General features: G+C 48.1%; 1 protein-coding gene across 2 annotated transcripts in view; it reads right to left on the reverse strand.

Annotated features, from left to right (window-relative positions):
- Positions 1–22,853, reverse strand: part of JAG1 (jagged canonical Notch ligand 1) — a 71,088-nt gene that overhangs the window by 32,212 nt on the left and 16,023 nt on the right. For both annotated transcript variants that reach the window (XM_033142865.1, XM_033142863.1), the window contains exons 3-7: positions 20,315–20,366; positions 9,396–9,650; positions 8,069–8,129; positions 842–972; positions 502–621 (exon numbers count right to left, since the gene is read on the reverse strand). In XM_033142865.1, coding sequence (XP_032998756.1) covers positions 502–621; positions 842–972; positions 8,069–8,129; positions 9,396–9,650; positions 20,315–20,366 — 619 coding nt within the window. The remainder of the gene's footprint in view (positions 1–501; positions 622–841; positions 973–8,068; positions 8,130–9,395; positions 9,651–20,314; positions 20,367–22,853) is intronic.

Here is a 22,853-nt window from a genome sequence, read left to right on the forward strand (position 1 = left end):
GCCAGATATCGTTGGCAGACCCAAAGACACATCCGAGGGCCTGGACTCGGGGAGGACCACAGCTCAGTGGCAGAACTATGTGTGCCAGCTGTAACTCCAACCTATTAACAGGTGGGTAGCCGTGTTGGTCTGCCATAGTCGAAACAAAATAGAAAATTCTTTCCAGTAGCACCTTAGAGACCAACTGTGTTTCTTCTTGGTATGAGCTTTCGTGTGCATGCATGTGTGCATGTATCTGAAGAAGTGTGCATGCACACGAAAGCTCATACCAAGAACAAACACAGTTGGTCTCTAAGGTGCTACTGGAAAAGAATTTTCTATTTTGTTCCAACCTATTCACCCTCTCTCCAAAACGCACTTGGTCCGATGCAACAATTCAGCCCCCAAGGACGTCCTTGTTACTGCTCGCTTCCCAATTCTCGCTCTCTCCTGGCCATCTCTCTCCAGCACAGCCCAGGGAGCGCAGCCCCCAAAAGCCGTCAAACCGATCGAGACCCTTACCGATTTCACAGTTCTGTCCCGAGTAACCCTCTGGGCAGGAGCACTGGTACTTGTCGGGTCCGGTGTTGCTGCACGTTCCCCCGTTCAAGCAAGGCGGGTGAGTCCCGCAATAGTTGAGATCTGAAAGGAACCGTCCGGGAAAATGAAAAAGGAGCTGCCTTTCGGGGTGGGGCTTTGCGGAGCGCTTCGACCGCCGCCCCACAACCGAGCCAGAGGCCGGCGTTACAAAAGGAGAGGATGCCCCCCCGGCGGTGCATCCTTGACCCGCAGCTCCCACCCCCCTCCGCCGCCCCAACCTCCATCATGTTTAACTAGCATTTCAAAGCCGCCTCGAGTGTACCTTTATTGCAGAACTGGCCACCCCAGTTGGTTTCGCAGAGACACTGCCACGGTTCGTTGCAAGTTCCATGAACACAGCCCGGGTGAGGAATGCACTTGTCACAGTACTGACCTTGCCAACCGTACTGACACCTTCAAAGAGAGAAAGGGGAGAGGGGAATTAGTCGCTCGGAAAGAAAGAAACAGGGCCTACAAATCCTTATTTATTTATTTGGGGGGGGGGGGTTATTTGATTTTACAAGTATAAAATTATAACAATACAGTGGTACCTCGGGTTACATACGCTTCAGGTTACAGGCTCCGCTAACCCAGAAATAACGCTTCAGGTTAAGAAGAAGAAGAAGAGTTTGGATTTGATATCCCGCTTTATCACTACCCGAAGGAGTCTCAAAGCAGCTAAAAATCTCCTTTCCCTTCCTCCCCCACAACAAACACTCTGTGAGGTGAGTGGGGCTGAGAGACTTCAGAGAAGTGTGACTAGCCCAAGGTCACCCAGCAGCTGCATGTAGAGGAGCGGAGACGCGAACCCGGTTCCCCAGATTACAAGTCCACCGCTCTTAACCACTACACCACACTTTGCTTCAGGATAAGAACAGAAATCGTGCTCTGGCGGCACAGCGGCAGCGGGAGGCCCCATTAGCTAAAGTGGTGCTTCAGGTTAAGAACAGTTTCAGGTTAAGAACAGACCTCCGGAATGAATTAAGTACGTAACCAGAGGTACCACTGTACAACCATCCACACCCACATTTACAGATTCCTCCAAATCTCTGGACTTCCCACCTCCCTTCCGTGGTTCCTATTTTTAAACCATTTCTGCTGCATTATTTCCCCAACAATCTCTATTTTATATGACTCCACCGTCTCCATAGTACTTGCATGCGTTTATTGCAACCCTGCCCGATGTTTTCATCTGCTTACAGTGGTCTCCAAGATAAATTACAATTCCTCCCATCCCCCATTCTTTGTTAAAAGCTTTGGTCTTCTTGGTTCCTGAGCTTTCCGGTCAGTTTTGTAATTTTGGCATAATCCAACAGTTTAATTAGCCATTCTTCTCTGGTAGGGACTTTATCTTCTTTCCATCTCTGGGCTGGTAGCATCCATGTACAAATCCTGATTTTTATTTTAAAATTTAAAGAGAAGCCTCCCCCACTCCCTGCTCAAAAAAAGGGGGGGGGTATTTGGTGGTTTCTTGTAAACAAACCAAGTTTTTTTGTTTCCCCTCCAAGGTCTCTCAAGACGCAGCCTATTCTCGGAAAAGAATAACTGTTCTGGGAGCCCCAGTGTGGTGCCATGGAAGACAATACTGTTCTGAAATTCACACAAATGGGAGTGAAGGGAGAATGGGTGCAGGCACGCTATAGATCAATCCCTGGGGTTTGACAAATGAATTAATAAAACAGGGGCGGGGAGCGGGGGGGGGGGAGAGTCAGGAAGAACAAGGATTCTCCCAAGGATGCTCATGAATACAAGGGCTTAAGGATACTTGGGGAGAAAGAAAAACAAACCAACCAAAATAGAACAGCAAAGTTACTAGAGAATTTCCTCTTGGACCGCAACTCAGTTTGCTTGGGGGTTTTGGGGGGGGAGTGGGGGGGAATCACATGTTCGAATTAGCAGGGCAGGAAACAGCTTCTTTCAAGAGAGATATTAATCTGGAAGCAGTCAGAAGATAGTTAAAAGTCCACTGATGTTTCCACTTTGATAACATATAGCTGCATACATAATAAATCACTTATTTGCTTAAAGACTATATGTGTGTGTGTGTGTGTGTGTGTGTGTGTGTGTGTGTGTGTGTGTATACATGTATATACATATACACATATACATATATGTATTCATGTGACATTTTTTCGCCACCAGTTAATTTCAACCTAGCGAACCCAGATCCAAAGCAATTTTTTTATCCAAAGTTTGGCTCAAGTGCCTGTGTTTATGTTCTGAACGTTATTACTTTAAGCTCAAGAAGCCAGGCTGGTGTAACAAAGCAAGGGAAGTAATCTGCTATCCGAAAAGCTCCCCTCCTCGAATGCAAACACAGGGCACTAAGGAAAATCTCCAGTTTAAATGCATTCCACACTGAGACACTGCCATTTTCAATTGAAGCTAAGAATATTTAGGGGAGGGTGGGGTGGGGGAATAGGCAAGAAAGGTTGAAAGCATGAAATTGTGGGTTAACTGCAAAGTTCACTTCATTACTGGGACCTGGGAAGAAGCGATCACCGACAATTACTCGCTAAGCTGGCCCTAACTTATTAAAATAAACCTTTCCATCCAAGCCAGTTGGGCTTTCAGTTTTCAAAGACTCTGCCCGGCAAATCCTTGTCATGGGAAAAGCGATAGGGATCTTTCCAAATCTAACTCTCCATCTAAAAACCTCAGACAGCAAGCCACTCCCCTAATTAATTTTACAGAACAGGGGAGGGGGAGAGAGCGAGAGAGAGAGAGAAAGCAAGCAATTCAAAGCCTCTGGATATATTCAATAAAAGAGAAATATTAAAATATATCTATTGGCAGAGTCTTCTCTGTGAGCAATACAGAGCAAAGGGGAATGACCCCCCCCCACACACACACCTTTTTTGATATGGAAGCCATGAAGAATACAAAAATTACAGATTCTTTTCTAAGCCTGGCAAACTTCCACTGAACTCCGCAAGCATTAAACAGGAGTGTGGACAAGCAGAGAGTCAGTAGCCTGCTCAGAGAGACAGCTGTCAACCTTCCCCCTTTTTTTTTTTGCATTGGGAAACGGCGCTGGAATAAGGGAATTTCCCGCAAAAAAAGGCAAAGTTGACAGCTATGCTCAGAGATGGAGGAGCAATAATTTCTTTACAGCAGGCATGTCCAATGTCCGGTCCGGGGCCCAAATCCGGCCCCTGGTCCATTTAATCTGGCCCCACTAAGAAATTTTGTGAAATGAATCTGTTGCGGCCCCCGAAGTCCTGCTGTTCGGCTTGTTTTGCCCAGGAGCCAATGCATTGATGGAGAGCTGCAGGCACCCTGGCCGGCTCACGCAGGCACCCTGTGTGCGGCTCTCTATTGTGACCGCTGTGCGCCTGGGCGTACGGCTCACTCTCCCGCCTTTCTGCAGGGTCCTGCAGCAGCTCGCCATGCTGCTCGCTCTACCGCCATTCCCCCCCCCAAAAAAAGAATAAGTCCACCAACGACTTCAATCCTAAAAAAAGCCCTACAACTTTGGCCAGCCCTCACGCATGTTCACTTCATCAAATCTAGCGCCCTCTTTGAAAAAAAGTTTGGACACCACTGCCTTACAGGGTCTCCAACCAACCCCCCCCCCGAAATTCTTCTTTTAAATGCTAGGCACAGCCCATCTTGATAGATCCATTCCAAAGAAGCAAACACCAGCCAATTTAAGAAAGAAAGCAAAAAAAAACAAACAAACCCCAAAGCGGTGCTAATTTTAGCCCGAAGCATTTATTAAGTCTTGTCTGCGTTAACAACATAACACAATCTCATTCTCATGCGGAGAAGCCTGGCTCACATACAGGGCTTCATTTTTCTTTACCAGACCGTCTTCTGCTGCTGCGAGTTGCTTCCAAAACGAAATTTGGGGCAGGGGTTGGGAGGGAGTCAGACTCTTCTATGCGTTCTTGTTTCAGATCTTAAGAGGAGCAGCTCTAGCCAGTTTTGAAAATTCTTATTTTTAAAACGATCGCAACATTAAAGAGACTGTGACTCATTCCCTGAACTCCCCCGTCCTCCCCCCCCCGCCCCAAACTTAATGGAAAAAGAGTTATAATCTTGTTTCTCTCCGAGTCCAAGAATATAATTGAGGCTGGGGTATCAGGAAGGACAGCAACATCGCTGGAGAACTTTGCAAAGGAAGTGTGGGAAAATTGCACCTTAAGTAAATAAGGGCACTAGAGCATGTCTGGGCAGCAAGTGGGAGGTGAGAGACAGAGGAAGGCTTGAACTCTAGAAACAAAGCCTGTTGTTCTGGCTAGCGAGGAATGTGGGCAAACCCCATAAGGCACTTTCAGATGGATGACAGAAGCACAAATCTCTGGGAGCTCTGGCTCCGGCTCATGCAGCAAGCTGGTCTCCGGCCCAGACAAAAATGGGGGAGAACAAAACACTGCAGCCCAACCGAAACACACAACACACACACACACAAGCCTCTCTTATGTTATCAGGGCTGGTCAGATTTTTACATCGCCCTTATCTAGGAGTGAGTCATGTATGTTCTCAAGAGGCCCAGCCAATCCATTTTGGAACGGCACGCCGTAAGGGTTCAAGCGGATCCCATCTCCTTTGGCGTGCTCGAGTTGCGCACACAACATGCGTGCCCCCAAACATGCTCCGTTTCAAAGCACGTAACTTGAGCCGTCGCCTGGGGTGCCATTTGGATTTGGGCAGAGTGCCACAAACGCAGCAGAGATATGCCAGGGGAGCAACAGAAACGGGGCACAGCCGTCCGAGTGTGGCACAAGACAGGGAGGCCGCCTCCAGGTGCTATGGGAAACCCTCGACAAGCCAGCTTTTTGCCAGCCCCAGAACCAGCGTACGAAAATGGCCTGATCTTCCTCCAGCTGAGAGAGGGAGATCAAAAATCTGTATGCATTGCCACCGGTGTAGGAACCCATGCGAAGACCGTAATTTTGGTGGTAGGGCATGGGGCTACGGCAATCTGGCTTCAGGTGAGGCACACTCAAAGGAGTGAATGCTACCGGGATGGGCTGGGAACTATGGGGGAAAGGCTTTTTGCACAAAACACACACACACACACACAAAAACTTAGGAACGTTGGTAATACTTCCCTGCCTTGGACCCAAGGACTCATTAGTCCTCTTAGGACTGCAGACAACCAACCAACACCAAACTCCATATTCGAACATATACACAAGTCAGAGCATCGCTCCAGTTAGCTCATAGAATTGTAGGGGGGGGAGGGTCATGTAAGTCCAACCCCCTGTGACACAGCCAATTCTGGGTGGGCTTGGGTCACAGTCTACCCTGACTTACAGAAGCTCTCCGGAAGTTTAGACCGGGAATCGTTCTCCCAGAAATACCTGGAGAAGCTGGGGAATGAACCCAAGACCAAGGAGATGCTGTGCCACCAAGCTGTGACCCTGTGGCACAACCACAACCCCAGGGATGGGGGACACAGGTGCTGCGGCACATGATTGCCGCAACGATGTCTCTCCCCGACCCCCCCCCTTTGCTATATGCAAATACTGCATCTCGTCTAAGCCATTGCTCGAAACATCCGGCCACAGGGAGCGGCAGCGTCACGGGGGGAACACCCCCTCGTCCATGCAGGCAAGTGCTCGGACACCCCAAATACTGCACAGACTTCATGAGCATTTCTTCCGGGCAGAATCGTAGCCTGCAGCAGCATGCACGACCAAGGCACATAACACAGTGGCTTCCAACCCTGGGGTGCCGTGAATGATGGTCGGGGGGGGGGGCTGCGGGCAACCCTGGCCTCTGTCCTTCTTTTCTTCCCTCCCTCCTCTGATGCCCGCCCCGTGTCTCTGCATGGCTGTTTGTTGCAGCAGCCCTGGCTACAAGCTCCCCAGGTGAATGGTGCCTCTGGGGCTGGCCGGGTGGGGGTGTGTTTCCCTGGCCCCTGTGGGGCAGTGTGAGGAGGCACCGCTCTTCGGGACAGGTGGGGCAGTTCAGAGACGTGGGGTGGTGGCAGCAGCTGCCCGGAGGACTCCCAAGGAGAGGGGAAGGGTGAGGAGACTGAGGGAACACTCCACAAGGGAGGGTGTTCAAAAAAGGGCGAGAGGCTGCCAGCTCTGCAGGCAAGGGGTGACGTAACCGGGCTCCTTCAGCCCCACAGGGGTGCCGCAGAAAGAATGCAGTTGGTCAAGGGAGCTCTGGACTCAAAAAAAGGTTGAAAACCTCTGACATAAGTTTTCCACCACAACTGCCAAGGTGGGTAGCATGCTCACAGCTGCTGTAGATTTCCCCTCTCCGGTCAGAGCACTTGGGGGGCACTGTTCCCTCTTGCACCCGGTCCCTAACATTTACGGCGCATCTCCTTCTAGGAGCTATGTGCTCCAGCTGCCAGCTGTTGTTCATTGGTCTCTCTGTCTCTCCAATAAGCTCTGTAGATACCTTGTTTTTTTATTATTATTTACTGATCTGCATTGCTCCAAGGGCTGGAAAACTCCCCTCCTTCCCACACCCACCGACTCTATTTTCACCGTACGACACCGGGTGGATCCACCACTGTGGATCTGCGGAACTCAGCGTCGCAGGATGCAGGAGAAGAAGCAGACGCCGGAACTGGGCGCAAAGGACTGGAGAAAGCTTGGTCCAGTTTATATTTGGGTGGTGCAAAGTGGGAAAACCGACCCCCTGGGAATTCAATTCTACCCCGTGGGATCTGCGACACCATAGCAGGCTGCGTGAGCTAACAGAGTTGATGCTTATGCAAGAGACAGGTGTTTGTGCTAGACTTAAAAAAATAAAAATAAAGCAGTGACCTTATACAAACAAGGATTACATAACCCCAACATCACCCTTGAAACCCTACCTGGATACGAAAGTGAAAAGCGATTATTAGAAATACATGCAAATGAGATTCTTGGCTTTCTAGCTGGATCCCTTATACTGTCTGGCTATATGCAAGCTCTGCTTCTCTCTCCCTCCCTTTCTCCTTGTCTGCTGGCCAAAACAGAAGAGACTTCAAAAGGCTACGGCTAAAGACTCTGCCTTCATTGGTATCTACGGACAAGATTCCATCCAAGCTATTAACCTCTCATCACTCCCAAGTCTGGCTCCCAAGACCAGAGGAACCTTAATCCTATCCTAAAGAATGCTCAACTTTTTGCCTATTGATGGGGGACAAAGTTGAGGAAATGGGGAGGAGGAGGAGGGCGGGAGGGAGGGAGGGATGAAAGCAAGCAATGTAATTAAACACACCGTAGAGGAAAATGCCCCGATCAGCAGATTTTGCACACAGGAAAAATAAGTTTGCGAAGAATTTGGGCCGCAGCTCATTGCGAAACATCCACAAATGCCATTCGTCCTTTCGCCTCCGTGCCCAACACAGATAGACGCCGGGCATTTCGAGCGAGGGAAACGGTTTACCTCACTGACGCCGGGAATGGAGAACACGCACTTAAACATTTCATAATGCAGCGGAGAGAAGGGGTAGAGTGTCTTCCTGCTCCCTCCCTCCCCCCCCCCCGCTAGACAGCCCCATGTTTAATTTGAAAAGTTACGATCGCTTAGCCAAAGGAAGATTTGTTTGGGTTACCTGCACTCTCCGGGAATTTTGCAAGAACCGTGTTTGGGGCTGCAGCCCTGACGACAGATGGCTGTGGAGAGAAGAAGTGGGGGATTAGAAGGGTGGGTTCAGGTGTCCCCCCCCCCTTGAACAGCACAAGAGACCCTTTCCCTGGACTCTCGCCCCTCGTGGGAACGTTTTAATCTCCCGCTAGTACTGTAATCCCACCAAATCCAAGGGTTTAAACAGGTCCCTTGGATCAAGTCTACTGGAAGAGAAACTGAGGTAGGTTATGTCTCATGACAGCAACTCCAGCCAGCGACAAAAGAAAGACTCGGCCCACCATCCCAGGAGCAGAAATTTAAGTGCCGCTTTCAAAAGCCTCCCGTGGCATGCAACGCACTCTCTTTCCAACATATATATTGTAAGTCTCCACGTTTTCTCAGGAAGAGAGTCCGTTCCCTTTCAAAAGAGGCAATATGTTCTGTGCAGATCCACTGCTACTTCTCATCATGGCAAGCCGGTTTGCATTTGAAAGTGAAAAGGCACAGCCCTGCAGCTGAGTATTATTTAGGATGCAGACGCATAACCTAAAAAGCAGCTTTCTCTTGAAGCTTCACGACCAGAAAAGAAGAAACTTTGCTTCTTCATACTATGAAACCTATCTGATTTACTGTCATGTGCGTAGACTTATGAAGCTGGCTTATACCAGGGATGGGAAATCTGTGGCCCATGGGATACTGCTGGGACTACAGATCCCATCAGCCCCCGCTGCATGGCCAGGGATGATGGGAGTTCTTCGGCTGGGCCTCCATTCTTACTTGAGGCCATTGGCCAACCTGCATCTCATTTTCAATTTTGACCGGCAGCAGGTAGAAGATGACTACTAAGCTACATGGACCAATTGCCTGTCTCGGTAGAAGACGGGATTCCTGTGTTCCTGAATACTTCCAGCTCAGTCTCCACCATTCAAAAAACCTCTGTTATATTGAGCCACAAAATCAGTATTCCCCAAACTTGAGTCTTCTGTTGTTTTTGGACTACAATCCCCATCATCCCTGACAACTGGTTTCTGCTAGGTAGGAATGATGGGAGCTGTAGTCCAACAAAAGCTGGAGACCCAAATCTGAGAAACACTGAACTAAATTGAGGTTACAAGACCCATTACCGCGCATCGTTAAACGAGGCATAAGAACCCTCCAACTTTGCTTGGGATGGTGCGAGACTCTCGGTTAAGTAGCTGACCTGTTTGCCCTTAGCTTGCCTGAAATTAAAGGGAACGGAAATTATCTCTGGTGCTCCCTGACTTCTAGAGCCACACAACACCCAGGGAACCGTTAACACGGGCATCACAAACCTTTGTCACAGTCCAGACCCATCCAGCCTTCCAAGCATGTTTTGTTGCCGTTCTGATCGCAGGTGTAGTGCCCAAAAAAGTCATCTCTCGGCCGGCAAAACTTGTTGCAGCCAAAGCCGTAGTAGTGCTCGTCGCAAGTGACCCGGATCTGGTATTCGAAGTGAGCCACACCTGCGTTCTGCTTCAATATCTGCCACTGGCGGCTCGGGTTGATCATCCCAGAGTGAGATGCCTTTTCGATGATGCTATCGGCGTCTTAAGGGAGAAAGAAAACAGAAATCAGAAGGGAAAGAGCAGCCTGCGGGTCTCTATTGCGGCACTCCTTTTCATACGAATGGACCCCCCCCCTCAAAGGGAGGAAGAGTCAGCGAGGTTAAGCCAGGAGACACAGAAATATCCCCACCAAAGTGCTTCACCGCTGAGCAGAGAAGCCTGGAGAGATGGCTTTCCTTCAAAGCTCAGGGCTGCTTCACCCACATGTCCCCCCATCAGTGCTGTCAAGTATCCCGTTTTCCCCGGGATTCTCCCTTATTTCAAGCAGTTTCCCACTGCTCTCCCTTATTTTTTATTTCCCTTAAATTTCCCGTTTTTAATGGAAGCAGCTCCTCCCCTGCTGGCCAGGGACTGGGTGGGAAGACCTCGCCTACTTGGAGAGAAAAGCCTCAACCCTCAAAGCAAGTGGGAGCCGTTTCCTGTGCTTACAGGGGGTGTATTCCTCCCCCTGCATCAGCCCCTATCCGTTGCCACCGAGCCCCTCAGCCGGCCAATAGGGTTAGCTGGTGGGCGGAGCCTGGCTGCCTTAGAGCAGCTGCTGCTTCCTGTCCTGTTTTGATGGGATCAGACAAGAAAACGATGGGGCTGCATCGTGCAGAGCACATGGCTGCTCTCCTATTTGCTCCGCTCCGAGCCCGAGGCCGCTTGGAGTTTACATTGATGCTCCGCCCACTTTTGCTTCTAACTCCTCCCACCACTGACATGTGACTGTCCCCGGGATAGGTGAGACTGCTGATCCCTTATTTTCAAATCCAAAACTTGACAGCTATGCCCCCCATGGATGCCAGTACAGTCGTACCTTGGATCCCAAATGCCTTGGTACTCAGACATTTTGGGTTTGCGAATGTTCCGGTTTGCGAACGTTCTTTGGAACCCAAACATCTGACGGGGCCTCTGTGGTTTCTGGTTGGCTGCAGGAGCTTCCTGCAGCCAATCAGAAGCCACGTTTTGGTTTCCGAACGTTATGGAATGCGAATGGACTTCCGGAAACGGATTCCGTTTGACTTCCAAGGTACGACTGTATGTAGGTTTTCTTGTACACAAAATGGGTATACACAACCCTGTGCAACAAGCACACACATGCACACACCTTGCATGGTTTCTGCACACAGCAGCGCCTCATTCACCCAACATCGCCAAAACCACTATGAGGACTATTTACACAAGATTAATCTGACTGTGGGATAGCACTTATTAATATTTAAACTCCACATTATCAACTGTCTTGAAGATTTAGGCACCACTATCAAAGTAAGATGCAGGCCCTGCCTGAAGGCATAACAATCTAATGAGTGGAGGATATTAAACGTTTCATCTTTTTAAACATACTTCCTTTTTTTCCCTTTTACTAGCTATGCCGATTCCCATGATGCACACACACAGACTGAAGCCATAAGCACATGGGAAGCTGCCCTTATCATCTTCTTCTTTGGCAATTGCTTGTAGCCAAGTAAGATTGTCTTCCATGAACACAGTTTTAACAGTGAGTCCGTAAGTGACTGCGGAGGCCAATTCTGGATCCACACGTCTTTCCACAGTGGGGACATAGGTTTCCAGGCAGGAGTTGATCACGGTGTGGATTTGCCAAGCGTGCCTTCCTCTTAGCATGTTTCTCCCTTTCGTCCTGAGTTCGATTGTCTTCAAAGCCCATGACACCTTTGCTAAAGGCTGTTCTCCAATTGGAGCACTCGCAGGCTAGTGTTTCCCAGTTGTCGGTGTTTATACTACTTTTTAAAGATTTGCCTTGAGAGAGTCTTTAAACCTCTTTTGTTGACCACCAGCATTATGCTTTCCATTCTTGAGTTTGGAATAGAGTAGTTGCTTTGGAAGACGATAATCAGGCATCCAAACATGACCAGTCCAACGATGTTGATGTTGAAGAATCATTGCTTCGACACTGGCGATCTTTGCTTCTTCTCGTACACTGGCATTGGTTTGCCAATCTTCCCAAGTGATGTGTAAAATATTTTGGAGACACCATTGATTATGGTGTCTTTTAAGGAGTTGGAGATGACATTTATAAGTGGTCCATGTTTCACAAGTCTATTTAGCCCTGAACTGTATCCACAGAGACTGGTTGTGGCTCTCTCATATAGGGGTGGGCGATATATTGTCCAAAACCAGACTGAAGTCCATATCGTGATATCGGTTTCATAATTTTTGACCTGGCAATATACTGTGTGCGCCATACAAAAATCACAACGTGGGGGAAAACGTGAAGTCAGCCACTCAGTCCCTCTACATAACTCCATCCTTATTTCAGACATCACAATATATTGTTGTGTTTGGCTGGTGATATATCGCAATGTCAAAAACCAGATACAGTGGTGCCCCGCTAGACGAAAATAATTCGTTCTGCGAATCTTTTCGTCTAGCGGTTTTTTCGTCTAGCGAAGCGGCAATGACAGCCGCGCTCCGCTAAACAAAAAAAAAGATGAAAAATTTTCCTCTTGCGAAGCAGCCCCATTGACTTTTTCGTCTTGCGGGGCAGCTTCCGCTAGACGAATACCGTTCGTCTAGCGAGTTTTTCGTCTAGCGAGGCATTCGTCTAGCAGGGCACCACTGTACAGTGGTACCTCTGGTTATGAACGGGATCTGTTCCGGAGCCCCGTTCGTAACCCGTGACGTGCGTAACCTGAAGCGCCGCGTCTGCACATGTGCGCGACGCGATTCGGTGCTTCTGCGCATGCCATCATTTGATGCGTCTGCGCATGCGTGAATTGTCGAACCCGGAAGTAACGCGTTCCATTATTTCCGGGTTCGGCGCATTCGTAACCCGTGTTGTACGCATCCTAAAGCATTCGTAACAAGAGGCACGAATTTATTGCCCAGCAATACTGAGATGCCAAGCAGACGCCCTGACAGAGGGATCCAGACTTCTCCCAAATCCAAAGGAATACAGCAAAAGGAATATGGCCCCTTGTGGAAATGATCGCCGTAAAACCTTCAAGCCGGAGCACCGATGCAAAGCCCAGGAGAGAAATGGCTTCTTCACAACCAGAGGAAGGCAAAAGGTAGGAGAGGCTGTACTATGCAAAACTCCCTGCTTGCTAATGCCCTGAACTTTGTTCCGATTATTCACCCATCTGCAAGATATCCTTTCACATCTGACTTATAAACGCCCTCAGGCCAACTACAGTAGAAGTGTTGCAAAACCCTATTTGCTCTGGGCAGATTCATGCTGGAGATTTCCTGCCAGGCAGGTATAAGCTGGAAACACTTTCCCTTCTGAGCCAAGCGGTGACATTGACACTCCATTTTCAGAAGTTCACCTGGTTTTCAGGTTTTCTCTGCCCCCCCCCCTCTGCGAAATCAAGCCGCCGTGTTAAATTACGCCCCCCTCCCCCCTTTAGCCGTAGTAGCCGGGGCTCAAAATTCTTTACGTCGCTCTGGGCAAGGAAGCAAAGATTCCCACTGGCATCTCCTTCAAGGACTCTCTGGTTCTGGGACAGACTCCCAGACTTTTCAAGAAAACCCGAAACAGCTACGCGACAGATCAGCAAAAACCCTAATATTTCACACGCGCCTGGGACCTGGTACGTATCTGTGGTATTTCGCTTGCTAGCCCGGCCTCGAGACTTCAATGATCTGACAGCACCTTACAACCTGCTTGATTGCAGACCGAAAATCTATCGTAAAACAGCCAAGAGCTGCCTCTGTAGACTAAGGGAGGAGGGAGAAGATAAGAGGGAGAAAACATCCATGCTGGCTGGCAACGCTGCTTAGGTATAATTAAGGTGGGCAGCAGGGCAGTATCCAAAATATTAAACAAAATGAGGAATGCCCATGAAGTCAAGTCCCCCCCCCCATGACACAGAAGGACTCGGGCTGTTGTTCTCGTTCACTGCGTTTTCTGCTCCGTAAGACTGTGCTGGCTTTCCAGCATCGCAAAGCCAAGATCTTTCCCAGCTTGGCTAGCTGAGAACCTTTCAATAGGACGAGGTGTCAGGAGCAGGACCTGAACCCAGGGCTTTTTAAATGTAACCCACCACCGAGACAACCTCTGTTTCGAGAAGCAGGGCAGTGGGGGGGGGAGAGCAGTGCCCCAAAGTGTCTCTATTTTCCACGGACAGCCCCAGATTTACAGAAGCCGCCCCAGTTTCCGATATGTCCCGCTTTCCCTTAGGACGTCCCTATTTTCATCGGAGAAATGTTGAAGGGTATGGGGGAGAAAAAGGAGAACAGATACTATACATCCCACTTTTCAAAGAAGGATCGTCCGGGATAGGACACTCTTTTACTTAAGGTATTTCTATGCCGGCCTGCAAAATAAATTTCCTCCAAGACAGTTTACAACAACAATATATGAAACCATTTGTCTTGCTTGCCCTTCAGGTTCCACAGAAAAAATCTGTGTGCTGGTGCAAATCACCATGCAAGACATAAATGGTTCCCCCCCCACTCCCAAATTAGCGCCAGTCACAGGCTATTTGCAAACCCAGCACGAAATAAGTAGTATGCATTTTCAGCAAGCACCACACCTTGTGTTCTAGCTCCTGCTGTCAACCAAAGGCCACTGCTGACTCTATTGGGGTAGGGGCAGAGTACCCCCATGTTCCTGCATTCAATCCCTGCCATCTCCCAGTAGCACTGGGAGAATCCCCTGTCTGAACCGGAGAGCTGCTGCTAGCCAGTGCTGACAATACTGAGCTAGGCTGAACCAATGGCCTGACTCAGCATACTCATTAGCAAAGGTAAAAAGGTAAAGGACCCCTGGACGGTTAAGCCCAGTCAAAGGCGACTATGGGGTTGCGGCGCTCATCACACTTTCAGGCCGAGGGAGCCAGCGTTTGCCCACAGACAGCTTCTGGCGCAACGGGACACCGTGACGGAAACCAGAGCGCACGGAAACGGCGTTTACCTTCCCGCCACAGCGGTACCTATTGATCTACTTGCACTGGTGTGCTTTCGAACTGCTAGGTTGGCAGGAGCTGGGACAGAGCAACGGGAGCTCACCCCGTCGCGGGGATTCGAACCGCCGACCTTCCGATCGGCAAGCCCAAAGAGGCTCAGTGGTTTAGGCCACAGCGCCACCCGCGTCCATATGGACCAGTTCACACCGATGCTTCTTCGCACAATTCTCTGCCCAGGGAAAGCTAAGTGGGATCACAGAGAAAAAGTGGCTCCTGGGATGCGGCATTGCTGGCCAATTATTAGCAACCACACAGGGGGAAACAACAACAACCACCGAGGACACTCTCGTAAGCAGCTTTGGTAGGATTTTCCACATATTCCTCGCTCCCTCTCCCCGCTTGGCAGCGTGCACGAAACCAAAAGGAAATTAGTTCAGAGTTGTACAAACCTGCCATTACCGGGCCGCAAGGATGGAAGGTTAAGGACTAGCAATCCCATGGCGGCAGACGGAGCAAAGAGTCAAGTCAGCCAGCCTGGAGAGAAAGCAATCCTTACAGTTCTCATTGTTCCGCGCACAGGAATCATATGATTTGAATCAAAGGGGTTAAAAAAATAAGGAGGAACTGCAGCAATTAGGAGCTGAATGAAGGGGGAGGGGAAGGATTCACATTCCCAGGAATACGCTTTTGGCTTCGCTTTTCAAACCCTGAACAGCCTGTGCAAGAATCACAGAAACCACAGTAAGGCTCTTGTCCATGTGATCCAGTTTCAGCTCCACTCCGCTGGAAGAGTGGATGTTAACAGGGAGCAAGCTCATGCAACTCGGTGCAGTGTGGTACACTGGTTAGAGCTGAGAGACCGGGATTCAGATCCCTATTCAGCCAGGAAACTCACTAGGTGGCCTTGGCCTTGGACCAGGCACAGTCCATCGGCCTAAAACCTACCTCACGGGGTTGCAGGGATGGTAAATGGGGGAGGAAAAACCACGTGCGCTACTTTAATCTCCTCAGAGGGAAGGTGGCATATAAATTAATCCAATATATGAATGAACAAACTAGGTGAGTCATGTCAGGCTTTTGGGAGGAGCTACTGGCAAACCGGTGGGGTGGGGAGCCCGAATAAGATAATGCAGTTAAAGTGACTGGCTGCAACCGTAAAGGTAAAGGGACCCCTGACCATTAGGTCCAGTCATGTCCGACTCTGGGGTTGCGGCGCTCATATTGCATTACTGGCCGAGGGAGCCGGCGTACAGCTTCTGTGTCATGTGGCCAGCATGACAAAGCCGCTTCTGGTGAACCAGAGCCGCGCACGGAAACGCCGTTTACCTTCCCGCTGGAGCGGTACCTATTTATCTACTTGCACTTTGACGTGCTTTCAAACTGCTAGGTTGGCAGGAGCAGGGACTGAGCAACAGGAGCTCACCCTGTCGCGGGGATTCGAACCGCCGACCTTCTGATCAGCAAGCCCTAGGCTCACAGGAAGCCAATTTAGATAATACACTGGTCCAACATAGCCCGATATTGCTTCCCCTGGCTGGCAGCAGCTCTTTCAGGCCTCAGAGAGCAGCCTTCTCCAGCCTGGCTATTCAAGATCCTTCAAAATAGCCCTGTGGATGCTACAGATGGAACCAGGATCTTTTGGCAAGCTAAGCAAATGCTCTGCCACAGCTCCCTTCCAGCACTCAAAATTCTTGGGTGGTCAATTTATTTTGTTTTTTTAAAAAGCTATCCTGGGACTCTGGTAGCTTGGAAGCTCCTCCCCCTCGTAGCATGCATGCGTAAGTTTTAAGAATAGTCTCTCAGTTGTGAAATGGGTACTTTTTAACCTGCTTTAAAGACCCGATGCGACTTCACATCTTCCATGCTGAAACCTAGCCCTCAGCATACTGTAAATGGGCTCTTTAGTTGGGTCTCATCAGGAACTGGCTTTCAGAAATCTGTCTGCCATTTCCCCTTTATTACCCCTCACAACAGGTTTCAGATATGTGGGTCTGCACACACCTGCATCTAAAATGCTGCCTGGGTTCAATATGGCGGCAACCAACCAGTCCGTTTATCTCCAAACACCTCCGTAAGGAGGAGAAAACGGCGGTTAAGAAAGACACTTGACCGCGTCACGACATGCCTCAAGCACATGCCTCAAGATGGAGAACAAATGTACCGACTCCTGAAAGTTTTGCTCTTACAGAGGACAAACCAATGCGCCGCACTAAAAACCTACGAATCTTCAGGGCATAGCGCCTCAACCTCAATTTACAGAGAAATCCTGACAACACATTTTTCCCTCCGCTACAGAATCAGAAGGCAGAACAAGAGAGCTTGGAGTTAGTCCTTCAGACGAATCCCATCTTCACAATGGTTTCCCAGACATAGCAGCAACAAGTAAAACACTGGAGGAAGCTCTCTGGTCATGCTGTTTACCAGCAGCAGACCAATGACCACTGCCCTGGTCAGCTAAGAAAAGCTGCCAAATGCCAGAGGAGGTGGTGGTGGTGATGATGATGATGATGATGCAGAAGAGTCCATCAGGAAAGGCAAGACTTCAACCAGAGCCAGTGTGGTGTAGTGGTTAGGAGCGGTAGACTCGTAATCCGGTGAACCAGGTTTGCGTCCCCGCTCCTCCACATGCAGCTGCTGGGTGACCTTGGGCTAGTCACACTTCTCTGAAATCTCTCAGCCTCACTCACCTCACTGAGTGTTTGTTGTGGGGGAGGAAGGGAAAGGAGAATGTTAGCCGCTTTGAGACTCCTTCGGGTGGTGATAAAACGGGATATCAAATCCAAACCAAACTTTGTGAGCACATCCGGCAGTTTCTGCTTGAAGACGATGGCCGGAAAGCATCTGAAGAAAGCCCTCCCGAGCTCTCATCCATTAATTGCTATTGATTATTGCCTCACTTCAGCCCCCAAATCGACACACACACATATTTGTGTACCGTTCTTAATAGGGTGGTCCACCCTACATCCGGTTATGGTCTCTTTCTTCTTTATAATTTAGCTTTGTAGATTTTAGAAATTTACAATTATCCAACAACCAACATAAAAAAGGAATTCCAAAGAACTTCCCTCCTCTCCTTTGTTGGTCCTTATATTAACCTTTTCCTCACGCATCTTTTCTATTAACCCAAATCTTTTAAATCTCCATTATACCCGAAATTCAACATTGAACCACAAGTGTTATTCCAATCCTACTAATGATTTTCATTGTTTACAATGAAAGGTACATTATGCGTTTTCCCCATTCCTTATTAAAATTTTGGTCATCCCAGTTTCTGATTCTTCTGGTTGTTGTTTTTGCCAATACGGCATAGTCCATCAACTTAATCTGCCGCTCTTCTCTGATAGGGACTCTTGTCTGCTTTCCATCTCTGGGTCATTGACATCTCAGCAGCGGTGGTCTAGTTACGTTCTCAAAGGACAAGGATGGCACAGCTGAAAACCACAGCAATGGCACACAGATGCTTTCTCACTGGCTATCCTGGCGAGAACAGATCTTTCTGGCCTTTTTGAGATTCGACAGGCGTTGAATAAGAGGGCATCTTTGTTTGGGGACGGCTGTTGACTCCATGCCTGCTAGAGGGCTTCCCAGAAGTAACTGGCCGGACGCTGGTGTAAACAGGATGCAAGACTAGACAGACATGCTAAATGGAGAATCTGCAGCTCTTCGGATATTACTGGACTCCAGTTCTGAACAGCCCCAGGCAACATGGCCAATGTTCAATGAAAACAGGCATTGTTGTCCCAAAACATCTGGGAGGGCCACAGGACCCCCATCCTCAAGACACACCCTTAACTTTTTCCAGCTGTTCCTATGGATTTGCTTTAGGAGACTGGTGTTCGCCATCTCACCTGGGAGAGCTCAGTCAGTAGAGCACGAGGCTCTTAATCGCAGGGCCATGGGTTCGAGCCTCACGTTGGGCAAAAGATTCTTGCATTGCAGGGGGTTGGACTAGATGGCTCCTGTGGTCCCTTTCTTACAACCCTACAGTTCTGCGATTCTTTAACTAGCAAAGTTTGAAGTTTGCGATTCAAAAAAAAGGGTTATCCAAGTTAATCCCTCTCAGGATGGGGCAAAGCACGCATTGCAAATCAGAGCACACCAGGGATCTCTATTTCTGTAAAATGCTCTAGAAATTGAGCTAGCTTATTTTATTTAAAAAAAAAAGAGCAAAAAGCATGAAAATTGTACTCTATTCACCACCAAGTTCTACGAGACATGGTAAATGTTTGCCAATAGTAAATAAGAGACAAAACGAAAAGAGAGAGGCGGCGTTCTTCAGTGTAAGGGATCTCTAGTGTGATCCTGTTAAAATACACAATGGTCAATCTATTGCAAGTTTAAATTGCAAACAATATGCAGGGCCACATCTGAACCGGGTCAAACATTTCTGGTTCAGAAAATGCATTTTGACATTTTGGTTGGAGGACATCTTTTGCCTCCAGAATGTTAAGACGGAATAAAGGGCTCATTGTGAAGCTTTGGAAATTTCGGTTTCATGAAATAAAGATGAGATCTATTCAAAGGAGAGATAGTAAAGGCTCTGAATGAAAAGAACTGGGATCCTCCGGCAAACAACAGTGTCTTTCAAACGCAGGCATTTCCTCACAAGGGTCAATGCAGAAACACCTGTAAAAGATTTCTCCTGTTTTCCATAACATGAGTTTAACATAAGCATGTATATCTGTGTGCAATCAATCATCTAATGTCACCAGTGTCCTTTATAAGACACACTTGCTTCTGGAACCAAAGTGTTTGGGTGTCTCTTTCTGCAGTACCCTAACAACGTCTTTTGTTTAGTTTTTATCTTTACGGCGATACCTTAATAAGCTGCCTCTAACAAGACCCATTTGGACAGGTGCTGCTAAGACAGCTTTCCATGGAAGATAATTTTGCAAAAAGATTTGGGTAAGAGAAAGACCAAGATTGCATGGATAGGAGAGAAGAGTTTTACAATGAGCATATTGGTTGAGTCTATTCATATACCATAGATGTGGATCATTTTATGGGGGGGGGCATAAAATGATCCACATCTATGGTATATGAATAGTAGCAGCACCAGACTTACATGACTCTCTTAAGGTCAAGCACAATTACTCTAAGCACTTCATAAAGGTAAAGGGAAGAAGAAGAAGAAGAAGAAGAAGAAGAAGAAGAAGAAGAAGAAGAAGAAGAAGAGGAGGAGGAGGAGGAGGAGGGAGGAGGAGGAGTTTGGATTTGATATCCCGCTTTATCACTACCCAAAGGAGTCTCTAAGCTGATCGCCGAAGAATTGATGCTTTTGAATTATGGTGCTGGAGGAGACTCTTGAGAGTCCCATAGACTGCAAGAAGATCAAACCTATCCATTCTTAAAGAAATCAGCCCCGAGTGCTCACTAGAAGGACAGATCCTGAAGTTGAGGCTCCAGTACTTTGGCCACCTCATGAGAAGAGAAGACTCCCTAGAAAAGACCCTGATGTTGAGAAAGATGGAGGGCACAAGGAGAAGGGGACGACAGAGGATGAGATGGTTGGACAGTGTTCTTGAAGCTACTAACATGAGTTTGGCCAAACTGCGGGAGGCAGTGAAAGATAGGCGTTCCTGGCGTGCTCTGGTCCATGGGGTCACGAAGAGTCGGACACAACTGAACGACTGAACAACAACAACTACATAAAGTATCAGTGCATACTTCTTCTGTCCCAGAATCTCTGCAAAGATTCAGCCCCTTCCTCTATTTAAGCTGTCCTTGCTGCTTGCTTTTAGACAACTCCGTGGCGAAGGGAGGAGACACAAAAAAGGCCAGGCGCATACTTACTAACACTGTCGTTACTGTAATCCCAGGCTTCAACGAGCAACGTGTAAGATCTCTGTAAAGAGAGCAAAAGACACCACGTTAGTATTTAAAATTTTATATATACATATATATATTAGAAATAATGGTAATGAAGTTCACTGGAGCCGCTGCCGTCTTTTTATTAGAGCGTGCTTTGGGGGGGACGACCCTGCATGTGTCTTCCTGACCATCTTATGCTCCTCTAAACATAAATAGGCAATAGATTACAGCCGAGACAAATGTGATCCTCTTGCAGCTGCTTAAACTACCTTATCCAGTCCGACTAAGCTACCTTATCCAGACGGACTCGAGCAATTTAAGGTGAAAGGTCTCCTTATCTTTGTCATCGCTAATGCATCTCACATTCTTAACCAGGAAGTTCTGCAGCATCCACCTTGGAGGGCCTTGCACAGCTGAGATGTTGTTGTTGTTATTTCTTAAGCACGCTGTAAAGGAAGGAAAGTGGCCCCAAAAGGAGGATTTATTTATTTTTTAAAAATGGGGGGTAAACTGTGTGTTTGTGTGTGTGTGTGTGTGTGTGTGTGTGTAAGATCCCAACATTTCCCCATTCTGCATGCCAAATGCCAGGTTGCTAAGGATTGTACTGTCAAGGTTCAGAACCGTAATCTCCAGAGACTCTGCTTTTCAGCACCTCTTTGAACGCTTTGTCTGCGCCAAAGCCATCGCTGCTCCCACAAGTATCAGGTAACTAAAGGAAAGGACGGGTGAATCTGGGAAGGCGAGGGAGGGGGAGGAGGAGGAGGAGGAGGAGGAGGAGGAGGAGGAGGAGGAGGGAGAGAACCGCATAATGCAGTCTTAAAAAGAAAAAGGAAGGGGGTGGGGGACTCCACAACCCAACCCTAAACCGATTTGGAGTAAGAGGGAAGAAATAAAAAGGCTAACTGCCACCTGCGCACTTGGGATGTACCCAAGCCAAAACACATTCAGGCAGGAAGGATGCTAACTAAACCAAAGGAGCTTTTATCCCTAGCCTGGAGCAGAGAAAGATAAAGGAATCTTCAAGAGTTAATCACACTTTCTTCGTGCATCCCTCCTCCTTCAGAAAACTTCATTTAAAAGTGTGGCTTGCGGAGGGGCAGGCCAGGAGGAAGGACACCCAAGACACCAACTCACAATCAATTCAGGGACAGGGATGTTTTCTACTCAGCCTGCCATCAAAATGCTACAGGCCTTGAGTGACGTATTTTACGAGACGGCAAGCTACAACCCGCTGTAAAATGTTGGTGAGAATTGTGGGACACGCAGGTGTACGATGGCCCGGTTCATCTTTCGGCACATTAAAATGGAACCGGTGTGTGGCGCTTTCACTCACTATCCTTCCGCTGACACATCTGGAGTGGTAGTCTTGTGTTTTAAATGGTATTTTTTTAAGAGAGAGAGAGAGAGAGAGAGAGAGAGAGAGAGAGAGAGAGAGAAAGAAATATACCAAGAGTCCTGTAGTCATGCAAAGACTGAAGTTGTTGTGGTTGGAAAATCTGAAGTTTTTACAATGACCATGAGGGATAAAAATTTAGGCGCGCGCGCACACACACACACACACACAATGAACAAGCTTGGTTTCTCAGCCGGACGATTCCACAAGCCTACACAATGGGGAGTGTGCCAAAATATTCCGGTGACCAGGTGTCAGTGTTCAGTCACCTTAGCTTCGCGGGACGTGGGCGGAGGGAAATTAGACTTAAGACTCTAACTCAGGCAACAGAAAAGAAAGTTGTGACTCATGAGCTTAAAGTTTGCCTTCTGACTAATGACACTGTTAGCACTGGCTATCAATCCATTTGCAAGGGTGGCAGAAGGGAATTAGGTTGTTTTTTTTGCAGAGACAAACAGCTTCCCTGAAAGAAAAGTAAACAACTGCAAGGTGTAAGGCATAAGGCTGACTTTAAAAAGAGAGAGAGAGAGAGAGAGAGAGAGAGAGAGAGAAAAGAATTAAAAGAAAATTCATTTCTCAGGACTTAGCTCAGCATGCAGCCTCTGAATTGGGGGGAGGGGGGGGAGTCCAGCTCGCTTTTTAAATAGACAGTGTTGGATTGCAGCCTAAATATGTTTCATATTGAAAGCAGACGAGGATTCCATTTCGTTCACTGATAACTGTGGGAAAATGCTAGGAAAAGTAAGCAAAAGTTGGGCAAGTAGAGACATGTGCCCCATCTGGCAATGAGTGGCCAAACTTTTTTTTTTATTATCATTATTTATTATTGCATTCGTATTTCATTAGCGCCACACACTGTACAGGCTTTTCTCCCCGTGTCGCAACGCAACATGCAGACTTTTTTTTTTTTAAAAAAAGCACACACTCGAGGACTCTCCCTTCATCAAGTGTGTACACACACAGACACACACACAGCACAAGATGCCAGAGCCAGAACACATAAATATACATTCAGCTTAACTTGGAGGCAGTTCTATCTGTCAAGGCAGCCTTCCGCCTCAGATTAATTGCAGCAACACTCCTCCTGAGTCAATGCACAGAGCCAAAACATGTTAGAGCAAGTTGGAA

This window comes from Lacerta agilis, chromosome 3 (genome assembly GCF_009819535.1).
Source record: "Lacerta agilis isolate rLacAgi1 chromosome 3, rLacAgi1.pri, whole genome shotgun sequence".
Classification (NCBI taxonomy): Eukaryota; Metazoa; Chordata; class Lepidosauria; order Squamata; family Lacertidae; genus Lacerta; species Lacerta agilis.